This window comes from Lygodium microphyllum, unplaced genomic scaffold (genome assembly GCF_053477565.2).
Source record: "Lygodium microphyllum isolate KBCC unplaced genomic scaffold, Lygodium_microphyllum_v1.1.10 scaffold_46, whole genome shotgun sequence".
Taxonomy (NCBI): Eukaryota; Viridiplantae; Streptophyta; class Polypodiopsida; order Schizaeales; family Lygodiaceae; genus Lygodium; species Lygodium microphyllum.
Genome location: NW_028229529.1, coordinates 193,046 through 216,030, shown reverse-complemented (window position 1 = coordinate 216,030; position 22,985 = coordinate 193,046). Strand labels below are relative to the sequence as shown.

The following is a 22,985-nucleotide window of genomic DNA, read 5'->3' as shown; positions in this document are numbered from 1 at the left end:
GCTGAACCAGCAAATACACTGCTGTTCATACCCAACCAGCAGCAATAATCCTTTGCTGTTTTTACATAAACCAGTCACCACATGGGTAAATACTGCAGAAATTTACCAAAATCTGCACAAAGTCCCAAGTTTCCAGGTCCAATAGTGCGTAAATGTCAGCCAATCTGTCCTAGCTGAGCAAAATTTCATCATTACATGAAAAGCCCCAAAATTTTCAGGTCCAATGTCATGAAATTTTACTCGGATGAGCAAAATTCCAACAAATTTGGCAAAATCCCCAATTTAACTAAGGTCAACACGCACGATGTATGCAATTTCTGACACAATGTCATTGTCAAGCATAAACATCAAATCTGGGAAAAGCCCCAAGTTTCCCGAAGCAGATTTGCATAGATTTGAAAACTGTGCTTCCATGCACAAACCCCCCTCAGAGCAAGAGGATAAGAAAGATTGAAAGAATTTCTGATTTAAAAAGGGGGGGGGGGGGGGGGGCTGTTGACCCGCCTTCCCGTTGCGTCTCGTTGGTCTGCCGCGTGTGCTTGCAGTCCACTTGCGTCGCGACCTGTCTACCCATGTCTCTTGTTTCTGCTGCTTATCCACCCGTCGACTTGCATGCTGGTCGTCAGCCATCAGCTCCATCAGCTGGTCCGGTTAGGTCACACCCGACTTGTCGAGAAGTCCGTTTGGTGTGCTTGTCGCGTGTGCCTATCGAGCAGTCCAATTGGTGTGCCTGTGCTTGTTGCTGGTCCCATCAGGTCATGCCTGACTTGTTGAGCTGCAGCCTACCTACTGGTCTCGGGAAGCGTGCACAACCTGTGCTCTGATACCAGTTGTTGTGAGTAGCTATCAGGAAGTATGAAGATCTTCAGCAGCAGAAGAGTGCAGGTGAGTGAGAGTGACAGAGAGAGTATGATATGATTTGGGCGTACCAACAATGTGTTGGTACACATAATAAAATGTATTAATACTTAGGGCACGTAAGGGTGTATTCACATGCACAATATAATAATACATGTGTACAATACACGGAGGTGAATAAAGGACCTTTACATCCCAACAATCCCTTTTCTATAGTTTTATGTAGATGCATAGTCTGTGGTAGGCATTGGACTATAGATTGGCCACATAGAGTAAGGCAAGCATGTGAGACTTCATCATCAGTTATGGCCTTTAGCGCAGATGTTACACAGGTACTGAAAGGGCTGGCCAAGCTGGTTGATACTTACCAGCAAGAGGAGGCTATGGCGAGCAGGCTCATGTATCAATGGGGCTCCTTGAGCTTTTGATAAGGACATCCCTTGGTTGGTGTTCCCATTATAAATGCCCTACTTTAGGAGTTCCTCTAGACCTTGACTATGAAGGTTTGAAAGTTCAGCCCGTAATTGGGGAAATCTTTTGATCCACCAATACTTGCATGCATCATATGGGCCCCATCATAGGGCTGATTGCCTCTCAAAAATCTTGATAGAGGGATATGAAACTTTTTATGGTGAGGCATGAGTCTAAACAAAAGGTACCAGTGTGTTGCATGTATGACCTTGAGGGTATAGATGAAATGAGAGTTGAATTGTGATTTTGATGAATATGAAATTGGTATCATAGATATGCTCAACCTGGGTTAGATTTGCATGGACAACCTGTTGTGTTTGTATAGTGGTGTGGTTGGTAATGGTTATTTTTGGCATGATATTGTTGTGCACTGTTTAGCATAGGTGCAAGAACCGGCCTTCTCCAAGCATTAGAACTTGGAAATTCCATTCCCAAGCATTGCCATTGCTGCTGCAGTATCCTTGTGTCTTAATTTTTGGATGCAAATATCACCTGCAGGCATCATTCATCCTGTGCTTGTTGGATGGCGTTCTCATTAGCCTTTGTCAAGTTATGGTTGTGTCCTCCTCTACAGTTGTTTCATGAATGGTGTTTCAGTATCTCTTTTGATTAATACATATTCTTTGTGAGAGAGGGAGGAAAGGACTTTAACCCACCTTTTTACTCTGGTTGTTTGTAGGTCCAAAAGATGCTCATTGCCTTGCTATCAGAGTCTGAGATGCAACTATCTGATGAACTGATTGAAGTAATTCTAGATAAGGTAATTAGTTAGTGTGTGGATGAGCACTAAGGACGTGCCAAAATTGAACTACAGTTGTGGAGAAGCACATTGTTTTATCAGGTGCAGTTGAATTTTGTTCGAGTGGAAAGGTTTGGAAGTTAGCTAGCTTTAAAAAAAGGACAATTTGCAGAGTGTTTCAGATCTCAGCACAGTGCATAAAGTTTGTACAAGTGAGAAAACAGAACGTTGAGTGGGTTATAGTCAAGTGGTGAACATTTACCATGTTAAGACATTGCATGCTTTGTTTGTTTGGAGGCATCAGCATTTCACTTAGGAACTGTCATTGAAATGTTTAAACTTCTTTCACCATGTCAACTAGACGTTTGCGGAGGCAGATACAAACAATGATGGGAAAATTGACCAGGAGGAGTGGAAAGCTTTTGTGCTGAAGAATCCTTCCTTGATGAAGAATATGACTCTTCCTTACCTTACGTAAGTAATTTGAAATGTCATTTTTGGCAGGGTAAGTAGGCGTCATCAAAAACCCCTCTTTCTCTCTCTCTCTCTAAAAATTGCATCTGCAGGGATGTCACCACATCATTTCCAAGTTTTATTTTCAATTCCGAGGTTGAAGATGCATGTTAGAGTCAAACATAAATTTCACACTGAGGAGTTGCTACATCTTATGGGAAATAACTGCCCATAAACTTGAAGCCAACATCAAAGGAACTTCAGAACTGGGGGAAGATACAGTTCTTCTCAGAACTTACAGCTCTCTCATAAAAGCAAGAACCCAGAAGAAGCGAAGGTCACGTTTAAGACGAGCATCAAGATGAGATGAAAAGCTAGACCACAAGTTGACTTTCCTGCAGTGGCGCATCTCTGGAAGACTTGGCAATGCGGATGATGATGAGATTTGTTGTTGCTGTTTGCCTGAAGAACTAACAACTGCTGTAAAAATTGTTATTGTAGATAAGACTATGTTAGACCAGAATCCGAATTGATTTCCATTTATAACTTGCAAAGAAGGCACTGTCCTTTTCATTGGGTAGCTAAGGATGTCTCCCTTTCTGAATCCTCATGGGTATAAGGTGGCAGTCTACATCTTCTTGTCATCTCAAGGTTGAGCTCAAGGGTTATGACACCTATGATTGCACTCACACATTTGAGGCGAAGCTGGTCCATTCAGCGTAATTCCATGAGAGGCATCTAGTAGTTTGGGAGTCCACTTCACTAACGCTTCCCATACAGGGTACAAACCCTGTGTTGATCTAGTCAGCGAGAACGCTGCTCCCAACGTGTGAGCAACTACATAAGATACTTCAACTTGAGATGTTATAATTCAAGCTATAAAAGCTTGTCTACTACCACCCACTACAATAATCACGCTCTAAGTGCTACCAGTGCTACTGCTGCTGCCTCTCTCACCCTCACCCTCGCAACCACCATAACTACTACCAACACCACAAGTGACTGATATCTACTTCTGCAGACCACTACCAATACCACCGACTGATATCCTACTTATACATACAACACGCATACAAAACTTAATCATCTGATACCACTCCCACTTGCAAGTTGTTTAACAAGATGGGTGCCTTACCTGCCAAACTAACACATGCTATAATGTCTCAGATAATGGTTCTCTACTGTTAAAAATTCCGGTTTCCCAAACATTTTCTACTAAAACAGTAATTTGATAGTGATAAATATTCTTAATGGCGTTACGGCATATCAGCTTAAATTCATAGTAGTTTTAATGTTGTAACGAAAGAAAAGGAAGAACGAGAAGCTGCCCGATTAATTATGATTACAAAATATTTAATTAAGCTACTCTTGAAGCCCGTACATCCCTAAAAGTTGTGGAGTTGAAGATAGAATGCAATCCCTCATGCTCATACCATGCTCGAGTATAGCTCTTTTGTTACTGTGGTTTGGCCCGAGAGGAGTTCAGCGTGTAAGGCAGCACCATAACACTAAATGTTAAAAAAAAAGAAGAAAAGGTCACGCAACCAACCCCTTCATAACCTATTCCGTTCCCCCCCCCCCACCCCGTTTCTTAAAATCTAGAAAGGCACAAAATTAATATGCGCTTCACTTCTTTCCTCTCAAATTTCAATATAATTTCCACTAAGGATATGTGTTGTGTTTTCATGAACTTCCATAAATCCCTGTGTCTTGCTATTGAAAATATAAGTTGAAATTGAGTCAGCCAAGCAAAATAAGGGCACCATACTGGCATTTGGCATCCTCATTTCATGCTATGGCAACTTTAAGATCCTTAGCTAGACTATTACCAACTTCAGTATATGTATACTTTGTAGTCACAATGAGTTGCTTTTTGGGCTCTACTTGCAATTAAATCTTGAATCGTCCAAGTGAAATAAGGACGCCTTGTTGTTGATTGGTTGGTAATATAGATAGTATGGGCCCTACTTTTATGGGGACCAATGGGGATATGTTGGCAAACTCTATATTGCATGGCACATGTTAATCTAGGTCTTGAAGTCATGATCTTTGCTTTATGGCCCCATAGGCACATCAATCAAGGTCTTGAACTATGATAGCCAACAAAATTAGGGGGGCATTTCACTATTCATCAGGGATATATGAAAGTAGCAAAATGGGTTTCGTGAAAAAATGAATTTTCATATTTAGGACTCCAAAATTAGTTTTCCCAAGTCTATTGAAAAGCTACATTGTGCCACATTCCATCTTGTTAAGGCTCCCTTTTATTAGAAATATGATTTGGAAAAATTCATGATCACGTATAAGATGTAACTAATCAAGCTTTTACCATATCTTTTTGAAAAGAAAGTTTGTTTCCCCCACCCCCACCCTCGCCCCCACTCTTGATGCCCCCTCTAATTACAAATGAAAACCTAGAACCTCTTCTCCCTCCCTAGAGCTATAATTCTTCATCCTAACAGCTATGGTAAACTCAATTCAAATATTTGAACCTTCATTTCTTGATGGATTACTTAGAAGGTGGTTGTGCATGCATCATCTTTCCTAAAGACTATGATTCTCTAACATAGTTTGAGGGAAGGAGAAAGATGTCCCAAGAAGAAAAACATTCACTTAGGTGATATGGATGAAAATTAGTAGCATTGTGGTGTGATTACTCAATATATACCCAAAGGGCAAGAACATGCTAATGCCCTCACCATCCCAAAGTATTTTATTTCTTGTAGAGTTCATAAGTGATGGAGCATTTGGATTGCACTCTTACTATTGTTGCTTATAATAGAAGCATCAGGGGGCCAAGTACATGAGCAATCCCAATGCTTAACACAAGCTACAAAAAAAAGTCTTGAACAAGAAATAATTATAGAGCTATTATCAATAATCATACTCTTCTTTGAATAGCATAATGGCTGGAATGAGGGATCAAAGGAACGTTTGTTGTCATTATTAGTAAACTCTCCATGTAGAGTTGAAACATGAAAAAAAGGATTTACGAATCTCATGGCAACAAGAGGAAATCCTTGAACTTTGTTTACTGAGTACAACAATTGCTTTTGATTTCCAACCTTTGTGCTCTTTGGCTAGATATTGAAATCTTCAAGAAGTGATACAAGTTTGAAACTTCCATAAAAGGAATTTAGTAAAAAAGAGTTGCTCATTGCCATCCTTGACTCAATGAAGATGAGTGTTAGGAGAATAATTACAAATATACTTTTAGGAGATATAAGAGCCAATCCTAAAGCAAATGTATATGCATTCCATGAAGTAGGAATTTATAAGAATGGTTAGATGGGGATATAGTTGATTGTAAGGGATGCTTTACATACAAAGCGATTGCAAGTACCTCCTCCCACCTTCAAAAGATGTAACTTGTCCAAGCCAATATGATTTTTTCACGATTATTCTCACTTATATTACTACAAGGGACATTTAAAAGGATAATTATCTTGTTACTATATTCTTGCAGAAGAAGACAAATACTTATGATTTCCAACAATTGTTACTAAGTACAACAATTGCTCAAAGCCATTTAGTCAAAAAGAGCTGCTCATCGCCGTCTTTGACTCAGTGAAGAAGAGTGTTAATAGAGTAATTACAAATATGCTTTTAGAATATAAGAGCCAATCCTAAAGCTGCTCATTGCCATCCTTGACTCAATGACGAAGAGTGTTAAGAGAATAATTACAAATATACTTTTAGGAGATATAAGAGCCAATCCTAAAGCATGATAATGTATATGCATGCCATAAAGTAGGAATTTATAGTAATGGTTAGATGGAGATATAGCTAATTGTAAGGGATGCTTTACATACAAAGCAATTGCAAGTACCTCCTCCCACCTTCAAAAGATGTAACTTGTCCAAGCCAATATGATTTTTTCACGATTATTCTCCATTATATTGCTACAAGGGACATTTAAAAGAATAGTCATCTTGTTACTATATTCTTATAGAAGAAGACAATTGGCAACTCACTACTGTGTAGTTTCCTAAAGAAAAGTATGAGGCATTGAGTTGAGTTTTTTCATTAATTGATTATAAAGAAATGATTGAATAAAATGGGAAGGCGAGAAGATTTTTATAGATGAGTTGGGAAAATGCAGTGCCACTTGGCACTCTGCAAGAGACCTAAAGACAATTAAATGCATTGGCACTCATGAACAAGAATCATATGCTAAGTTTTGTTGCCCATTATCCAAGGTTGAGAGAGTTTTCTGTCCCCACAAAGCAATGAATTTAAGTGGGTGAAGTAATGACTTTTGTATGATTTTATTAAGATTCCTCATAGGTTAGCACCATCAGAAAGACGAAGCCGATCACAATTTGAACCCCTTTTTGCTAATGGACCTTACAACCTTTCACTTGTGCATCTTGCATGTTGGGATGTGTAATATAGATAAGCTCCTCCATTTGCATGTTGGTTTTGCTAATAGTATGATTAATAGGGCTTCACGGATGTAGAACACATTTTGAATGAAATAGATGTATATGGTGGAAATCCATAGATTGGAAATGACATGCAAAGAATGTCCCAAATAACATCTATGTTGGTGGAGCAAAAGCAAGGAGATTATTTCAACCTTGGAGGGTAAATTCTACATAGAATATGAACACTTGAAGGTATTTAGTGATATAATGACTTCAAAGATAGAGAACTCAAAAGAAGCATTTTATATAGCCATGCTTAGTTGACCTTCAAAACTTGCTATCTACTTGTCATTCATTTGGATGAGGTAGACCATTGGAAAATTTGTAGCTCCACTTACTAAGGAATGATACAAACAGTTATAAATATAAAAAACAGATGGAAACCATTGATTGTATAACAATTATAAATATAAAAAACAAACGGAAACCATTGGTTATAGCTCAAGGAAGGCTGGATTTGTTTGGGATGCAGCATAATCTTTTAAATAGAAGAGTCAGTTCACCGATAGAGAATTTGACAAAGACCTCTCAGTCAAGTGTAACAAAAAATCTAGAATTAAGCTGGCAATTTATTTTAATATATCTATTGATTCATCACCATTTCAATAAAATCAATACGTATTAATACTCTATTTCGATAAAGAATTAACGAGTACTACTTACTCGGTTCAGAATTGAGTCTGGTTAGGCACTAGTATAGACGAAAAATGACCCGAATCTGCAGGAAGACATTTTCTATTATATGGGAAAAAACACAACTTCTTATTTTACAGGATAAGTGTAAATATATTTTCTTAAAAATAGACTAAAAATTGGGTCGTTAAAAATATTATAGTTTAAGAGGTGGTCCTTTTGGATTATCCAATAGGAAGGCAAGATTTTGATATCTATGGAGGTGAATAATCTCTATCCAAATATTAGGTTTTTGACTTTAAAAATGCACTAGTGACATATTAAAAAAGGAAATATGAATAGTGCTTGCACACAATTTGAGTATCTCTATCCTCATACAATCTCTCCTCATTTTTTGGTTGTTTTTTAGTTTTGTTTTTTTTTTCCCTCCTACTCACTCAATTAGACTTAAAAATTGTGTAGCAAACTCCTTTCCCTCTCTTCTATATTCTAGTAAAATTTCATTTGCATTGGAGCTTTATATTGAGAGAAATTATGGTTTTGATAAATTCTCTTACCTCTTCAATTTCTTCTGCTTCCAGTAGTAGATTTTGGGCACAACGAAGTTGTTCACCCCTCTCTTTGATTTCTTTTTTTTCACTATTTTTTCAATAGGGCTTGAGAGAAATGAGGATTTTGAGAGAAATGAGCATTTTAAGCATTGGTCTTACCTCTTGCTTTTGTTCTTCTTGGAGCAATCAAAATTTGAGCAAAACATCCACCTTTTCTTGTAGATCTTTCTATATGTAAGTTTTCACTTCATAATGCAATAACTTTAAGGTTTGATGAACTTTTTAGGATTTTTACTAATTAATTTGACTAATACAATGTGTAGGTGGAATACAATGTTGCAAGGGAGCTATGTTGGGGGTAAAGGCGCCTCCGCCTAGCTGCTCATGTATTACTACACTGACAGTCACCACCACTGCACACTGCAGGTGGCGGGCGCCCGTCACCGTTACTCTATTCTTTATTCTTTTAGTGACAGTTTGAATAAGGGAAGGCCCGGTCACACATTGTGACTGTTGGAGTTCCCATTTCTAGTCTCTCCCTTTCTTGCTCTTGCTCTCCCACCATAGCTCTCGAGTCCAACCTTCGATCCATCGCTCCCTTTCAATTGGTATCAGAGCTTTGCTTTCCGACTCTTGAGCTTGGTTCGTGGCATTCTCAACATCCCATCGACTCCCTACTTGCATTGGGTCTCCTTCCCGGCAGCTATATCCGACTCCTTTGAGCTCTCGTCACTCCCCGGCTTCCCGAGCACCTTCCCGGCATTGTTGGGCACCTTTAGGGCATTACATCACAGGTATTTGATCACTTTCTTCAGGGTTTACCTTTAGGGCTCCCTTGCTTCATATCTCACTTGCCTTTGAACAAGACTTGCTGGAGCTTGTTTAAGGCCTTCCTTGGCTTTAACTGGACCCCTCCGAAGCTTTTCGGGCTATACTTATATATACTTATACCTATGCTTTTCGGGCTATGTTTCGGGCATATATGATGATGTATTGACACTTGGGGATCGACATAGAGCTTGGTTTTGATTCGGGATCATTGGTTGAGCTTGAGATCGCTTTGCAAAGCATTTGGATGCTCCGTCTTGGATGTACTTATGGCATGTATGTTGCTTATGTCTGACCGGTCTTGACATGCTTAGCCTATGCCATTACTACATGCTAGTTACATTGTTTGGAGCCTATTGCTACTAGAGCTCGGTCTTGGCTTGACCTTGGATTCTTGGAGCTTAGTTGAGCTATTTATTGGCTTGCCAGAGTTGTATCTTGGTATGTACTTGATGTCTTACATGCTTATGGATGCTATATACAGATGCTCCACCGCCTACATGTTCGGGATGTACTATTGATGTATTGTCTTGGACTTATGTCATTGGCACCGTGTCTTGCCTTGGCTTGAGCTCTTGAGCTCGTACATACGACTTTTGTGCCAGTGGGAGCATTCTTGAATGCTTATCAGACATTGAGCAGGTGGTACTTTTATGCATTGATCCGTTACATGCTATTGAGCAGTTTACAGACACTTGAGACTTTGGGACTTCTTACCTTTTGGGATGATACATCATATGTCTTGGTTCACTGTATGCTTATGAGCTAGGTCTCAGTTTTGGATCCGTATCTTTATGAACTGACACCTACTTGTGTCAAGTTTTGGTAGTGGCAGGAATACTTTTCCCCGTTGCCTAGGGAATATGCCTACTCACTGGGAGATGTTTGTATGACATACTTGGGTGTTGGATTCATGCTTATCAACCGTCATATGCTTATGCTATGCCTGCATGATGCCGGCTTTGGTCTTGATAGTTTCTGATTGCCTTGGGATCCGATTTTGGCACTGTTAGCTCTCTTTTGCTGAAATCTGAAATTTATTACAACAAGCATATATGTATGGACTGACATGGATTTTTCATGCTGAAACACTCTAAAATGATGTGCTTTCACTAGTACTTGGTGGGCAGTAGCTTTGGTTTCACTTTCTTTGCTATTTTTCCTCGATTTTGGTGATTTTTTGGTCATTTTGTGCAGTAAACAGCAAGCAGTTTTGAACTGTCTACAGTCTTCCAGCCTGCATTATGGCGAGTTTGTCCATTGATCATGATATTTTTAACATCACTAAGCTTGATGGTACAAATTACTCTTATTGGAAGAGCCAGCTTTGACAGGTGTTGGTGCAGAAATCGCAGATCAAACATTTGAGGTTAAGCGGACATTCGCCTGCAACTATGCCAGATGAGGAATGGCTTGAGCTTGATGAGTTATGCAAGTCCACTATTGTATTGTCTCTCACAGAACATGTTTACTATAATGTCTTTGAGGAAGAACAGAGTGCATGGCAGCTGTGGGAAAAGATAAAAAATCTCTATGACAAGAAAAGTCCAGCGAGTCAGATGTATTGGCTGAAGCATCATATGGATATGCGCATGAAGGAGAATGTGACTATGTCTGCTCACTTGAGCTAGTTCCATGCTATACTCAAGAACATGACTTTGCAGGACATCACTTTTGTAGAGGATGTCACTCCTCTTTTCTTTCTTGGTACTCTTAATGAGTCATGGGATGTATTCCGCACTGCATTATGTGCCTCTACTGCTACCTTGAAATTATCTGATGTTGAGAGTGCTCTTTTGCAGGAAGAGGTTAATCGTAAGAATTTGGATGCCTCTTGTGTGTCTCATGCTATGACAAGTAGAGGCAGGAATGATGGATATGGAAAGCATGGCAGTGGTAGTGGCCGTGGACAGGATTCTTAGAAATCTCGGTCCAAGTCTCGTGGGAAGTCATGAAGCAAATCCCGTGGTAGGAATGCAGATGTTACTTGTCACCATTGTGGGAAAAAGGGCCATATTAGGCCACAATGCCATGAATTGCGCAATGAAAGGCGCAAATATAAGGGAAAAGACAAAGTGCAGGACAAGTCTTCTGATTGCAACATAGTACTTGCAAAGTCCAGTGTTACTCTATGTATGCACAATGTTGGCTCTTGGACTCAGGTGCATCCTTTCATGTGACACCTTGTCGAGAGTGGTTTCATTCATACCGTACTATTTCGGATTCTGTGCACTTGGGTGATGACAACTCTCTTGATATTGTGGGCATTGGTGATGTTAGGCTACAGTTTCCTTCTGGGTTGGCAGTAGTTTTGTTATGCAGGATGTACGTCATGTGCATGCTTTGACACGCAGTCTTATGTCAGCTGGACAGCTTGATGATGCAGGATATCATGTATGTTTTGGAGACTCTGCATGGAAGATCACTCGTGGTAGACTTGTGATTGCGAGAGGTGCCAAGGCTGGTAGTCTCTACCCCTTGATTGTATCAGCTTCTTCCCTTGATCATGTTTTGTCTATGGGTTCTATCCCACATGTATCTCTTTGGCATGCCCGTTTGGGCCATATGTCTTTGAAGGGAATGAAAATGCTTTCTGGTGTGCAGTACTTACCGCCCCTTGATTATGCATGTTTTGATTCATGTGAGCATTGTCTTTATGGCAGGCAGACTAGGTCCACGTATAAGAAGTCTGGTAGGCCACACATGAGTGAGCCCTTGGCATTGGTACATTCGGATATCTATGGGCCCATGCCTTGTCAGTCTATGGGTAGTGCAAAGTATTTTGTTATGTTCATAGATGATTTTTCATGAAAATTTTGGGCTTATCCCATTAAGATGAAATCTAATGTCTTGGCTGTGTTTCAGAGATGGCTTGCATTGGTTGAGAACCAGTCTAGGTATAGGCTAAAATGCCTAAGGACAGATAATGGGGGTGAGTATGTCTCACATGCTTTTGAGCAGTTATGTGACGAGAGGGGTATTAAGCGTCAGTTGACTGCCCCCTACACCCTCCCTAGAATGGTTTGGCTGAGCGGATGAATAGAACCATCCAGGAGTGTGTACGCAATATGCTTACCCATGTAGGCCTACCACAAAGCTTTTGGGCTGAGGCAGTTAGTACAGTTGTGCATGTCATAAACAGATCACCCTCTAGTGGTTTGGATTTTGAGGTTGTAGAGGAGGTATGGACTGGAAAACCTCCCTCTTATGCGCATCTCCGTGTCTTTGGATGTGAGGCATTTTGCCATGTGCCAAGGGACAAGAGAAGTAAGCTGGATCCCAAGAGTGTCAAATGCATTTTCCTTGGTTATGGGAATGCAGGCGAGATGGGTTACCGTCTCTGGGATCCGCAGGCACGGAAAGTCATCAGCAATCATGATGTAGTCTTCCATGAAAACAAAATGCATAGGTCATATTTCAGGAGGAGCCGAGAGCTCCTGCACAGCCAGTTGGACAGTCTACAGCTACAACAGATGCTCATGGTCAAGGTGTTGGACAGGCAGTTAGGCAGGCATCAGAGCCTACCATGAGACGATCTACTAGAGACATGCACCCACCTGATAGATTTTAGCCCTCGATGCATTATGTCTTGGTTAGAGATGCAGGAGAGCCTTTCACCTATGATGAGGCTATGCGCAGGGGTGACAGTCACTCCAGGGAGAGGGCTATGCAGTCTGAGATAGACTCCTTGCATAACAATGAGACTTGGGATTCGCTTTCCTTGCCTACGGTCAAGAAGTCTTTGCCATGCAAGTGGGTGTACAAGCTGAAAACTACCCCTGGACATCCCAAGCCGGCATACAAGGCTAGATTGGTAGCAAAGGGTTTTAAGCAGGAGCATGGTGTGGACTTTGATGAGATCTTTTCTCCTGTGGTTAAGATGACCACCCTGCGCTTAGTCTTGGCTTTGGTTTCTCAGCTTGACTTGGATTTATACCAGATGGATGTCAAGACGGCTTTCTTACATGGGGACTTGCATGATGAGATTTATATGGAGCAGCCTAAGGGCTTTGCAGAACCTGGCAGGGAGCACCTAGTGTGCAAATTGAAGAAAAGTCTTTATGGCTTGAAACAGGCACCTAGGGAGTGGTATCATAAATTTGATGCCTTTATGCAGTCATAGGGCTATAACAGGAGTGCTATGGATTTGTGTCTTTACACGAAGAAATCCCGTGATGGTTCTTTATTGATTTTGGTACTCTATGTGGATGATATGTTGATAGCAGGGAAAGCTCATGATGAGCTAGATACTCTTAAGGATCAGCTCAAGAAGAGCTTTGAGATGAAAGATCTGGGACATGCCGCTCACATACTTGGTATGCGCATTAGACATGACATGCATCAGGGACTCCTCTACTTGTCACAGAGGAAGTATATTCATAAAGTCCTTGAGTGCTTCCGCATGCATGACGTAAAGCCTATTGGCTGTCCATTGCCTTCTTATGTGAAGGTATCACAGGCTGATTGTTCGCAGACAGATGAGCAGAGGGCCGAGATGGCCAAGATTCCCTATGCATCCGCAGTGGGAATTCTTATGTATGCCATGATAGCCACTTGTCTAGATATTGCCTTTGCAGTTGGTATTGTGGCACGCTATATGGCTACACCTGGCAAGAAGCATTGGGATGCCGTGATGGGTATCATGAGGTACTTGAAGGGCACTGCAAATATGTGCATATGCTATGGCAGCCAGGATACAGGAGTCGTGGGGTACACTGAATCTGATTATGCAGGACATGCAGATAGTAGGAAGTCCACTTTCGGCTACATATTCACATATGCTGGAGGTGCTGTTTCTTGGATGTCTAGGGTACAAAAATGCATGGTCCTTTCTACTACATAGGCCGAGTATGTTGCAGCCACTGAGGCTTGCAAGGAGGCCATTTGGTTGGGTCGTTTGGTTGTTGACCTTGGTATTGATGCTATCCCTACACTGCATTCGGATTCTATGAGTGCTATTCAATTAGCCAAGAACTCGGTCTTCCATGCAAAGACGAAACACATTGAGGTGAGGTATCACTTCATACGTGGGGTCATTGAGGACAAGTCTATTGATCTTGTCAAGATCTCGACTGACCAGAATCTTGCAGATCTGCTCACGAAAATCCTCTCTACAGAGCGCTTTGCCTTCCTCAGGAGGTTGATGGGCGTGGGATGAGATGACGTCTTTCCTCATCCTGTTGTACATGTGTACACGTTGTACTGTCTTCTTCTTTTTCTTTTCACTTCTCACTAGGGCAGATTTGCCTTTAAGTGGGAGGTTGTTGGGGGTAAAGGCGCCTCCGCCTAGCCGCCTGTGTATTACTACACTGACAGTCACCGCCACTGCACACTGCAGGTGGCAGGCCCCCGTCACCGTCACTTTATTCTTTATTCTTTTAGTGACAGTTTGAATAAAGGAAGGCTTGGTCACACATTGTGAATGTTGGAGTTCCCATTTCTAGTCTCTCCCTTTCTTGCTCTTGATCTCCCGCCATAGCTCTTGAGTCCAACCTTCGATCCGTCGCTCCCTTTCAATACTTAGGCTAAATAGTATTTTTATTATGGTCGGTTTTACTGTTTTTTATGATAAGAGCAAACTTCTCTCCTTCATGTCACCATCTTGTTGATTCTTTAGTTAATTTAGACTCGGAGTTGATGTTTTGATTATGAACTCAGTCTCTGTTGTCTCATATCTATCATTTAGTTCAATAAGTTTTAACTAAATGAAATGAGGTATTTGACTAATGATCTTAACTTTGGAATGGATCCTTCTTGAAGCAATCAACTTTGGATAATAGAGCATACATTCCATTTTCTATTCTAAAAATCTAATTGTAAGTAAATTTACCCTTTGTTGTTGCCAAACATTCCATGATTGATTTGTTATTTTTGGTTTAAATGGTATGTTTTGACAATATGTAGGTATAGTACAAGGTTACATTGAAGCACATAACTCTTGCAAAGATAATCTACTTTGTTGTGGTGAGTACTTCCTTTCTTTGGATAGACTCGTCTATGGAAGTTAAGGGTCACATATCATTTGAAGTGTCAGTCTAATGTGTTTATCTGGATATCCATGCCATTTGGGTTCCATCCATGCAATTGATGTGGCATATTATTCATCTAGTCATACAATGTAGTGAGTCAAATGAGATACTATATTCGATCCAATGGTTGCTCTTTTTGCGTGATTATCAAGTCATAGATAATCTAAAATGTCAATTGAAAGCCTTTATTTGGATCTACATACCATTTGGATGCTATCCTTGTAACTACTGTGGTATAATATGGAAGTATTCACACAATGTATTGTTAGATCTCAAACTATTCAATATAATGGATTTTCTTTGTATACCATTATCTTTTTGTATTTTTCTTTTCATTTTCTTATGTGTAAACATGATGTTCATTGTGATGCTTTCAAATTTAATTTGCACTTTGTGTCAATGTAGATATCTCTATATTTTCATTGTTATGTTTATAACTAATTACAAAACTGCTAATATCCCTGGATGCCATAGTTGATTTGTATGACATTGGGTATTAAAATGCATATCTTCATTGATAACACATGATTCTTTACATCTTTTGCCTAGGTCCTAGTACTAGAGAGAAGAATGAAGCACTTGAAGGGTAGGACATTAGCACTCAAACAAAGAAAGGTTGATTGTTACCTTGTGACAAAGGCATTGGTGTAATGAGTGGGATGTACAGAACTAGGGGTTAGATACCTAGTCACATTGACGAGGGTATAAAATGTGTAAGGGACCTAGTTTAGGGCATCCACATATAATCAAGAACTAACTATTGACCTTCTCCTTTAGGTTCCATGGCTTCTTGCAAGATGTGGCTATTGCAAGACCTACTCTGCACAACACCAATTTTGGTATATCTCTCTGTGCGTTGATCAGATGAAAAAACGTCCAACACAAAAGTTGTAGATCTCACCGTTTCTGATAACCCTTTAGGGCCTTTTTAGAGATTAACTTTCTATCACGAGATATTTTAAAAATGGATTCACCATGTCTATTTTAAGAAAAGTAAAATTTTAAACTCTATTCTTAACTTATGGTCCATGCAACCACCTTGAGTTATAGATAAGGAGAGTTCATTAGATTTCCTTGGGCCTCAACCTTAAGATAGACTTCCACACAAACACTTGTGTCATCTTAGACCTTGGAAAGAGAAAATAACTTCTCTCCTCACTTCCAGAGGATAATGTCTCTCATCTGTCTTAATTAGAGAATTACCTCTCTCATTTTTCTTAGTGAAAGAATTACTTCTCTTCTAATTCATTAAGAGAGAAAAGACCTTAAACCTTGACTTTTAAGGGAGAGGATGATCCCAAATGAATGCAATGCTCCACACAAATAAACGTTCCCATGCATCCCTGGATGCACACATAAATACATATACACAATGCTAATGCACTTCCTCTTCTTAGAACTCAATCCATCTTCATTTATGTGTAACTCCTTGGTTCTTGTGTACACTCTTACACTTGGTAGACACTTCCTTCCCCCTTCATAACTTGTATTGATTGTACTAGATATCCCCATCACAATGCTCTGATCACCCCATTAAGTGATGCACTAGGAATACTAGTATCTAAATGGTCTCATGGCCATGCTAGATCATCGTCAACACTTAAAGAAAAGTGAGTCATTAATTTATTGACATAAATTTACTAAATATAGAATGTGTAATAAGCAATTAATTTAGTAACATCCCTCAGGCTTCTAAACAGTTGGCCTCAACTATAGAGGGGATACATAGTCCTTAAGAAGATCAAGAAAGTCTTGTAGTTTTCTCTTAGTTATAAACTGAGCGTCCAATGGGGGATAATTCTTAAACTTAACCAGATACTTTTGTTATACCTTACTTGACCTTAGAGTATTGTCCTGATGGTGTAAAATTCTTTCAGGTATAAGAAACTCTTCTGTTTCTTCTATGTCAGGTAAATCTTCCTTGATTGGTTCCATTGGAGGTTTTCCAATATAGGGAGATAGCAAACTTATATGGAAAGCATTATGAATGTTCCAATGACTTGGTAGATCCAAACAAAAAGTCACATTGTTTATCTTATCTGTGATCATAAAAGGGCCACAATAGCGATTAGAAAGCTTAACCACTTTACCCTTTTGACCTTTCTGCTTCTTCAAGAGAGCCTTCTCAAACTTAAGAAGAACATACTATCCCAACTTGAGATCTAACTTACGACATTGCTTATCAGCTTTGCGTTTATGCTTCTCTTGTGTCCTTTTTGGATAGCAACTTTTATTTGAGTGAAAGCTATATCAATGTCTCTAACAAACTCATATGCTGCAAAGATCTTATCCTTCGTAAGAAGAATGGGTGAAAAAAGAGGCTTACCATAGATGATCTCAAAGGGTGCCTTACTAGTACTAGAGTGCACTGTGTTATTGTATGCAAACTCTACTAAAGGCAAATACTTTCCCCAAGTTTTTTGATTATCACAGACATAGGATTTCAATTCAAGAACAGTAGAATTAGCACTTTCACTATGCCCATCCGTTTGAGGATGAAAACGTTAACCGAGTCCCAAGGTTCTCGAAGAGAGCTTGCCAAAAGAGGTTGGCCATGCGGGGATCTTGATCACTTATAATGGACTAGGCATGCCATGATGCTTGAAAATATGAGCAATGAATAGCTTAGCAATATGATCGGTTTTGATTGTCTTTCACACAGGTATAAAGTGTGCTTGCTTACTGAATCTATCAATGATAGTCCAGATTGCATCGTTGCCTGCTTGTGTGCGAGGAAGCTTTATGATAAAGTCCATGGCTATACTTTCCCAAGGCTCATTGGGAATAGGTAATGGCTTCAGTAGACCAGGTGGTTTATGCCTGTCATACTTTACATTTTGGCATATCTTACACTCGTGGACATATATTTCAATGTCAGCTCTAAGAGTGGGCCAAAAGAAAAATATTTCCAATGTTTGAGTAGTGGGCAAAATACCCCTATGTCCAGCATATGGAGATGCATGTGCTTCATCCATTATCTTGTGTTGCAATGGTAATGCTACACAAATTGCTTGATGTTGATACAAATAATCATCTCGAATCAAGTAAGGTGTAATCGACTGACCTGAGTTAAGCTGATCCCATATGGTTGAGAAGTCAGAATCAGTTGCATACATTTTGGATAAATCCATGAGCTCGTTATGGTAAACATTTGTGATTGCATTCACTCGAGGTTGCCATGATAGAGCATCTACTACCACATTCTTAGTTCCAAATGTGTGAAGGATTTGAAAGTGAAACATAGATAAGAAATTTTTCCAACACATCTATTTCTTTGAGAGCTTCTTCTGAGTGAGGAAGTATCTTAGACTTTGGTGATTTGTTTTAATAACAAAATCTGCACCAAGTAAATAGTGTTTCCATACTTGAAGAGCATGTACCACCGCCATAAGCTCTTTCTTATATACTAGAGCATGCAGCTCTTGATCCTTGAGGTGTTGGCTCTCAAATGCTACTGCATGATGCTCTTGGTTAAGCACAGATCTAATGCAATCCCCAGAAGCATTGCACTAAAATTCAAAAGGTTTCTGAAGATTGAGAACTATGAGAACTGGTTCTTGAGTCACAAGAAACTTAATTCTTTCAAAGGCTTGTAGTTGCCTTGATCCCCAATGAAAAGGCATTCGCTTCTTAGTAAGGTCATGTAGAGGAGATGCAACATATACAAAACCTCATATGAATCTCTTGTAGTATGAACATAGGCCCAAGAAACTTCTAACTTCATGTACAGAACTAAGTGTAGGCCATTCAACAATGGCTTGAATATTCTTAGGATCCATTCTCACCAGATTGTGAGAGATGATATGGCCCAAGTAATGAATTTTTGAAAGGAAAAATTCACTCTTCTTAGCATTGACATGTAGTCTATGCTTACGAAGCTCTTGAAAAACAATAGATAGATGTTTTCTATGCTCTTCTTCAAACCGTTAAAATATTAGAATGTCATCAAAGAAGACACCTATGACCTTTGAGTGAGGCTTGAAAATTCTCTCCATCATTCGATTGAATGTGGTAGGTGTATTAGTCAAACCAAATGGCATGACTAAGAACTCATATTCCTCACATTGCACGAAAAGCTGTCTTATGAACATCTTCAGGTGCTATCCATATTTGGTGATAGCCACTCTTGAGATCAATGCGACTAAAGATACTAGCCCCTTGCAACTTATCCAAGGTATCATCTATCCTTGGGATAGGAAAACGATTCTTGATTGTGATCTTATTCAAAGATCTATAGTCTATGCACATACAGAAAGAACCGTCTTTCTTTTGAACAAGTAAGATTGGAGAGCAGTATGGTGAAGAGCTAGGTTGAACTAACCCTTTTTCCAACAATTCATTTACTTGTTTTAGGATCTCCTCTTGTTGACTTGCACTTGCTCAGTAAAGAAGTTGGTTAGGTGGTGAACTGCTTGGAATAAGATCAATTGTGTGATCTTCTGGGTGCTTAGGAGGTAACTCTTTAGGGAGTGAATCACCAAAACAATCTTCATATTGTTTAACAAAATCATGTCTAGCTTGATCAATTAAAGGGAGGGGTTCTTTTAAAGTCAGAGACTTAGAAGCATTAGTTGGTATTGTGTGTTCATTAGAGGCATCAAGTGCCCTTGAATCATTATCTTATTTTGACTCTCTCACAAAAATCATGTACATAGAAATAACTTTATTCATTTATTTAGAAATGCTAACATGACTAACCATCGGCACGGGCCAATGCCCAGCATCAGCAATGCATACTATGTTTCGGCCCTTGAATTGAAATGCAAGGGTCTTCTTAACAAATCGGGAAGAGATCTAATCTTGTAATGCCAAGGCATACCTAAGATAACATCACAGTTACCAACGGTTGCAAGTAGAAAAGATTCCTAGTCACGGTAATCCCCAATTCTAAGATTCAACTTCCCCTGGATAGGAGTAGAATTGGTTGTAAGTCCTTCAAATGCCGGCGAACCTGATCCAATTGGTGTTCCCAATCGATCCAGTAGAATTTGTAGCCTTTCAGCAGTATCTAATGACAAAAAATTATTTGTGGACCTTGGATCAAAGAGTATCAAAACTCGTTGATTGTTGAGTGTCCCCCAACCCTTTAAGAGTTGTCTCTTCTTCTCATTTGAATGATTGTTAGCTTGCACATTTGGAATAGAATTTGAGGATGGTAGAGGAGGATCTTTAATCACATTTTCTTCCTTCCCTTTGTGAGGACAATCAGGCTGCATATGCCCTAACTCACCACAAAGAAAGCACCTTCCTTCCTCTTTGCACTTTTGTATCTCAAAGGGTGAGAGATACTTGCGATTCTTCTTATTACCCTCTAAATTTGAATATTGGTCATGGGTAGAGGTAGGTCTTCTTCGATTAGTCTTGTCTCTTGGTTGATACATAGGTGCACTTCTTCTTATTACCCTCTAACTTTGAATATTGGTCATGGGTAGAGGTAGGTCTTCTTTTATTAGTCCTATCTCTTGGTTGATCATAGAGATGATCTTGCCTAGCTCTATAAGAACTCATCTCCAAATTTTGAGATGTACCAGGTGTATGCAAACTTTCAGCTATGATGGCAGACTCCATCATGCAAGATAAGGTTTCATGTAGATACACCTTCATGGTTCTGTGTAAATGAGGGAGTAGGCTAGCTTCAAGCTTCCTTTTCTTCTCTTCATGAGAAGAGTAGATCAAAACTTGTCCACATAACTAGTGTCCTTCTCATGCTCTTTCTAGCCTAGCCAATCCCACTCCTTCTTGACATCATTCTCAAAATTAGGAGGCAAGTACTGAGAATAAAATTTCTTCTTGAACTTTTTCCAAGTTGTAGGTCTCCTTCCCTCCAAAACATGCCTGAGCTTGGGCTTTTCTGAAAATTACCATTAGAAAAAGCAACTTCAAATTACCTGACAAAGGCTAACGCCTAAGCAAGATCTCTCTTATTGGAGTAAGAGTCAAAATTTATGTCCTTATCCCTAGAATTGAAAGTCTTAGTCTTCTTAAGCTTTCTCCTCTTATGGTCCCTCTTTGTCCGTTTGCGGATTGCACGAGACTTAGAACCAAGAGAGTAGGAACTAGAAGATGATGAGGAGGAGGAGGAACTCGAGTAATTATCCACCTCACTCGAGGTGAGGTATTTTTACTCTTCTTGACTCGAGAGTCCTTCTTCCTTCTAGGAAGCTTCTTAGCAATTGGATGCTTTGCACCTTCACCGTCAATTGGTGCAATGGTGTTTCCTCCAGTATCACCATCTTTTGGAGCATCCAATCCTTCATAAGTAGCTTCTTCCCTTGCCCTTAAGTTGTCAATCAATTGATGTACTTCGGGAATCTCCAACAAGCTACGATACTCTATCAATTGAGCATGTAATTGCTCACTTGTAGGCACTTCATCAATTGCCATCTTTACCTTCTTCTTGCAAGGATCACCTTTAATTTGAGAAAAGCAAAGATGTTGAGAATAGCAAATGATGCTTGCCCATAAAGGCTGAATCTATGCCTTGAAGAGGCTAGGAGATGTGACAAAGATGTATGCTCAAGAAGCTCTAGGAAGAGATGTCCAAAATCCCATATACACAGTGAGTATAATGGTACTATCCAAAAGCTATAAAAGCATATACTTGTTGACACTCATTTCAATGCAATAAGTACTTTCATTCTGTGTCACTCAAGATTGTGTTTATGAGTCCAAGTTAATCTATCTTGGAACCTAATTCACTTGAGTTATAATTCTTTATCTCAATCATGTTTAATGTTTATAACCTCCATCTGCCATAGCTTGCATAGCTCTCAATCCTGTTTCTCAACATTGTATCAGAGCCATGGTGAGCTATGAATAGCTACATTAGAGTATAATCCTTATTTAGCCCTATTTTTTATTATGAATGGATAGTAGGAGTTGAACCTACCTGAGGCTCTTTGCCATATCCACACCTTAGGCCTCATTGTCTTAAGAAGAAGAAGAAGAAGAGCAGAAGAAGAAACAGAACGGAAATTGAGGAGAGGGCAAGCAAGCATGATGATGGCCAAGGCTATGGCATCTCCTCTGGCATCACCATCAGTGTTGTTCCAGAGGTCTTCTTTCACAAGCTTGCCCTGCATGCTTACTAGATCCAAGTTCTTCGACTTTGCGTCCTCTTCCTTTCTCTACAACTCAGGGTTGTTGAGCATGCACATGCAGTCCATCAATTCTCCCGGGAGCATTGCCGCCATCGGCCGACAGGGCCTTGCCCCCATAGCCTCTACTTCCGTCTTGATAGCTGCCGCTCCCATCTCTGTCGGATAGAAGCTACCAGAGGCCACGCTCGCCTACCTCGGCAAGGATGGCCAGGTCCGTTAGCGACCTCACCAAGGGCTAGAAGGCTATCTTCTTTGCTGTGCTCGGAGCCTTCACACCCACTTGCTCCTAGAAGCACTTGCCTGGGTACGTGGAGAAGGCTAAAGAACTTCGTGGCAAGGGTGTAGAAACCATCGCATGTATTTCAATCAATGATGCCTTTGTCATGCGAGCATGGGGGGAAAGCATTGGGGTGGGTGACAAGGTTCTATTGTTGTCAAAGACAGAAACCTTGGCTTCACCAAAGCCATGGGAGCGACCCTGGATTTGAGTGACAAGCCTATGGGGCTTGGTGCGCAGTCAAGTTGGTACTCGCTGCTCGCAGAGGATGGGATTGTGAAGGTTTTGCACTTGGAGGAAGGTGGATCCTTCACCACCGGTGGGGTAGAAGACATCCTCAAAGCACTTTGACTATTTGGACATGTTCATGCTCAATAATTTCCTCAGGGAAGCTGAGTGTAGGTTCTTTTTCCATGCTGAGTTCACATGTAATGCTGGTATAGCTAATACCCAAAACTCTAAAATCATACACACTTTTTCTAGCACAATCTTTATAGTAGACTACTGCTGCTATTGGCAAGGAATTTTCCTTAGTGGATGTAATTTCCCAAAGTGGATTTAAAACCCTTACCAAGAATATAAAGTTTCAAGCCCTAACTTGATTAGGCTACCAAAGAGC

The 22,985-nt window shown here is 40.1% G+C and overlaps 1 protein-coding gene and 1 pseudogene across 1 annotated transcript in view; both read left to right on the top strand.

Annotated features, from left to right (window-relative positions):
• The window catches only part of LOC148008917 (calcineurin B-like protein 1), a 57,011-nt gene extending 53,944 nt beyond the window's left edge, over positions 1–3,067 (top strand). The window contains exons 7-9 of the mRNA XM_087673913.1: positions 2,009–2,089; positions 2,430–2,542; positions 2,635–3,067. Coding sequence (XP_087530039.1) covers positions 2,009–2,089; positions 2,430–2,542; positions 2,635–2,695 — 255 coding nt within the window. The 3' untranslated portion in view covers positions 2,696–3,067. The remainder of the gene's footprint in view (positions 1–2,008; positions 2,090–2,429; positions 2,543–2,634) is intronic.
• Positions 3,068–17,622: 14,555 nt separating this feature from the next.
• Positions 17,623–22,717, top strand: LOC148008916 (peroxiredoxin-2E-1, chloroplastic-like; annotated as a pseudogene).
• Positions 22,718–22,985: the final 268 nt, after the last annotated feature.